Below are 4315 nucleotides of genomic sequence, written 5' to 3' on the forward strand. Positions count from 1 at the left end.
TGTTTTTAGCCTTTTAATTGTAGCTACCATGGTGCTTCAGCAAGCAAGGGGTGGAGTGTGACAGCTGAAAAGTGTGCCTGTGTGATAAAGGTGCTTCGTAAAGGCTCTGTGAAAATAATACCAAGTGTTTTTCTGTATTTGTTTAGATATTAAGCTGTATGTTGTTGCTAAAATCCTAATTTAAGTTTAAGATGGAGTGAGGCCTTGTATAAAGTAAGGCCTAATAAAATTAGCAAAGCCTTGAAGTAGTAAGGTCCTGTGGCACAGTTAAAATTACATTATCAAAGAAATGCAAGGCTTGTACTGCTAATTGGTGAGTCTAATGACAGGTGAAGTAAAAGGAATCTGAGTGTTTGTTCGTTATCAGTATCATTCAGAGGCTCTAAATGAGCTGGAATATTTGGAAACCATTCAGAAGGAAGAGACAGCTCTGTGAAAATAATTAGTTAGCTGTTGTCTGGATCAGTGGGCCCGTGGACCTCGAAGAGCCCAAGAACTGCATCCCAGGGTCCTTCCTGGTACTCCTTTGAACAGTGTCGTTCGGGGACGCCTGACTTCGTTGAACTTTGTGGAAAGAGAAGTTTGCTGTGTACCAGGCATCAGAGGGGACTGCCAATAAGTTGCCGACACTAACTGCTTTTGTCTGTAATTGTTTGTTTTGTTACTACGCGTAGTTGTGTTTTTGTTAAGTCAATAAATCTTTCTTACCTTTCTACCCCCGACCATACTCTCAATCCCTAACCCTCTGCAGGCAGCTGGGACAGAGGCCACTTGCCTACTTGATCAGAGCAGGTGTGTCTATACTCCAACGACTTGGGAACTGCAGCTGCCATCTGTTGCCATCATTTCTGCTGGTGGAACCGGGTAGATTTAGGCAAGGCCTATATCAGTAGTGACATGATGCCATGGGACGGAGACGGTGAGGGAGCATTTATAGACAGCTGACATTAGCGTTAGATGGAAAGGGGTCGAGCTTCATCTGAAGCCTGACATGCAAGGGTCTAGCAGGGTCAAGAGGTCAGTGCTTGGAAGAGCTGCTCTTGAGCCACAACACTTCCCGCACCCGCCGCCGGATCTGCTTGGTGTTCACACCGTTTCAGCAGCGGGGGCACCAGGAGGTAGAGGTTGGAGAGGAGGATGTGGATGTAGGGGGCCACGTGGTGCCCAAAGCGGTGCGTGAAAAAGGAGAAGAAGCCTAGGATGTAAAACTCGAGAAAGACACAGATGTGGGCGGTGCAGGTATGGAAAGCCTTGAGACGTGCATCCTTCTGCGGCAGCATGAAGATGGCCCTGAAGATCAGGACATAAGACACAGCGATGAAGATTATGTCAACGCCCAGGATTGTGAAAGCTACAAAGAGGCCGTAAGCTTTGTTGATCCTGATGTCAACAGCTGCCAGCTTCACCACAGCCATGTGCTCGCAGTAGGAGTGGGAGATGATGGTGCTCTTGTAGAACTGCAATCTCTTAATCAGAAAAGCACACGGAGCATTCAAGATGGTTGGCCTGATTACAATGGCAAGCCCCAGTTTGCACAAGAAATGGTCAGTTAGGATGCTTGAATATCTCAGGGGATTGCAGACTGCCATGTACCTGTCAAAGGCCATTGCCAACAACACCCCTGACTCCATAGCCTGGAAAGTGTGGATAAAGAACATCTGGACTAAGCAGGCATTGAAACCAATGTCGCTGGATCCAAACCAGAAATTGCCCAGAATTGTAGGCATTATGCAAGTGGATAAACCTAGGTCTGTCACAGCTAACATAGCCAGGAAGATATACATGGGGCTATGGAGGCTGTGCTCTGTTTTGATAACTGCCAGAAGGAGCAGGTTGCCTAGTATAGCGAGTACGTACATGACACAGAAAGGGAGAGCGATCCAGAACTGCACGCCTTCCAGGCCTGGAATCCCAAGCAGCGTGAGCGTGGAGGGGTTGAAGTACACCTCGGTGAGGTTTGGAGCTGGCATGGCACTCTGCTGCAATCCAGGCTATCCAGAAAGGTTTGCTTTTCCTGGCTGTGAGAAAGCAATGAGAGAACAGTCAGTTAGGTTTTATCGTGAAAAGAGATTTTCAGTGTGGTGCACATGGGAGGTGGCCTGGCCTCGGTCTCCTCAAGATGTGGGAAATGGATGAGGACTTGTAGGTGAACACATGCCTTTTGGTTACTCAACTGGAGTGAAAACTTGGTGGAATTTAATAGGGGCTGAAGGGTCTCAGGGAACGGAGACTGCAACAGCTTACGACATTCAGACAGTGGCCAGTACCAATTGCAAAGAATCTCTCTTCGACGTGTAAGAAATCATCTTCCCACTCAAGAAGTCTCTTCCCAACAACCCTCAGATAGAGGTATCTCAGGCCTGGAAGCAAAATTAGCTTCTCTAACAGGTCTAATGTTTTATCCAATCTAAGGGAATGGGGACACGCAACAGGTCTAATGTTTTATCCAATCTAAGGGAATGGAGACATGTGACAGGTCTAATGTTTTATCCAAAATAAGGGAATGGAGACGCACAACAGGTCCGATGTTTTATCCAATCTAAGGGAATGGAGACATGTGACAGGTCCAATGTTTTATCCAAAATAAGGGAATGGAGACGCACAACAGGTCTAATGTTTTATCCAATCTAAGGGAATGGAGACACGCAACAGGTCTAATGTTTTATCCAATCTAAGGGAATGGAGACACACAACACGTCTAATGTTTTATCCAATCTAAGGGAATGGAGACACACAACACGTCTAATGTTTTATCCAATCTAAGGGAATGGAGACACACAACACGTCTAATGTTTTATCCAATCTAAGGGAATGGAGACACACAACACGTCTAATGTTTTATCCAATCTAAGGGAATGGAGACACACAACACGTCTAATGTTTTATCCAATCTAAGGGAATGGAGACACACAACACGTCTAATGTTTTATCCAATCTAAGGGAATGGAGACACACAACACGTCTAATGTTTTATCCAATCTAAGGGAATGGAGACACACAACACGTCTAATGTTTTATCCAATCTAAGGGAATGGAGACACACAACACGTCTAATGTTTTATCCAATCTAAGGGAATGGAGACACACAACACGTCTAATGTTTTATCCAATCTAAGGGAATGGAGACACACAACAGGTCCAATGTTATATCCAAAATAAGGGAATGGAGACGTACAACAGGTCTAATGTTTTATCCAATCTAAGGGAATGGAGACACGCAACAGGTCCAATGTTATATCCAATCTAAGGGAATGGAGACATGTGACAGGTCTAATGTTTTATCCAATCTAAGGGAATGGAGACACGCAACAGGTCTAATGTTTTATCCTATCTAAGGGAATGGAGACATGCAACCCTTAGAGCAGTTTTAATGTGTTTTCAATCCGAAGTGAAAAGAAACCCAAGCCTTTTAAAATCAGTTCAATCCACCTGGAACTGTTTCAAGGTATACTGGGACAATCAGGAGAATGTGGACAGGCATGACACTTAAGTTGGTTGAAATGAAGTTTAAAATGCAAAAACCTAGATGTACAAGCTAGTTTAGAAGTGATTGAAACCCCCGAACCGGTGCAGAAGGGTGCCTGGAGAATCAAGTGGGATTTTGAACCAGGTATGCAAAAGAAAATTGCAATTGGACTGGGTGCTCACTACCGTCCCCTGAGGGCAGTTCGAGGGCACAACCAGGTATAAAAGTTGATCAAATCATAGGGAAGTGGGGCTGGAAGGGACCTCCAGGGGAGTCATGTCTAGTCCAACCCTTGCCTGAGGCAGGATCAGCCCTGTCCAAACCATCCCCGATGCATCCATTGTCTGACCTCTTAGCAAAACTACAATCCGTAGCAAAAGCACACAAAAGACATCACATCCAAATGTGCCACACATAAAGCAGGGTGGCCATGGCAGCCAATGTCCTGCTGCTTTAGAAGTTGTTGATATACACTCAAGAGAGTCCAAGGAGAGTCCATGCTCCCTGCTACCGATGAAGGCCCCCCACCCCAGTCCGTACTATTCTGACCAGGGGGAAAATTCCTACCTGATCCCAAATATGACTGTTTTATTTAGCCATACACATGTGGGAGAATTGTGAACCACTTTCCAATCAGTGTCATTCCCAGACCGGTTCAAGTGTGATGTCTGTTGACACCCTCAAGGGGTGAGTTGACCTCCCTTGCTGTGGACTGGTCACTGAGCTCCCTTGCCCCACTTGCCCAATAGCAGCAAGCTTTCTAATGGCCAGCTGTGAACTCACGCTCTACTCAACTGCGACCCCTCATCCTATTCCCCCTGGGCACCAGAAACGTGGGTCCAAGCCCTC

General features: G+C 45.9%; 1 protein-coding gene across 1 annotated transcript; it reads right to left on the bottom strand.

Moving 5' to 3' along the window:
• Positions 1-1018: 1018 nt before the first annotated feature.
• On the bottom strand, positions 1019-1970 carry LOC102383090 (olfactory receptor 52A5-like). The gene is given in 2 exon segments (XM_014526594.1): positions 1019-1094; positions 1096-1970. Coding segments are annotated over 2 exon segments (951 nt in total).
• Positions 1971-4315: the final 2345 nt, after the last annotated feature.

Source organism: Alligator sinensis, unplaced genomic scaffold (genome assembly GCF_000455745.1).
Source record: "Alligator sinensis unplaced genomic scaffold, ASM45574v1 scaffold948_1, whole genome shotgun sequence".
Lineage (NCBI taxonomy): Eukaryota > Metazoa > Chordata > Crocodylia > Alligatoridae > Alligator > Alligator sinensis.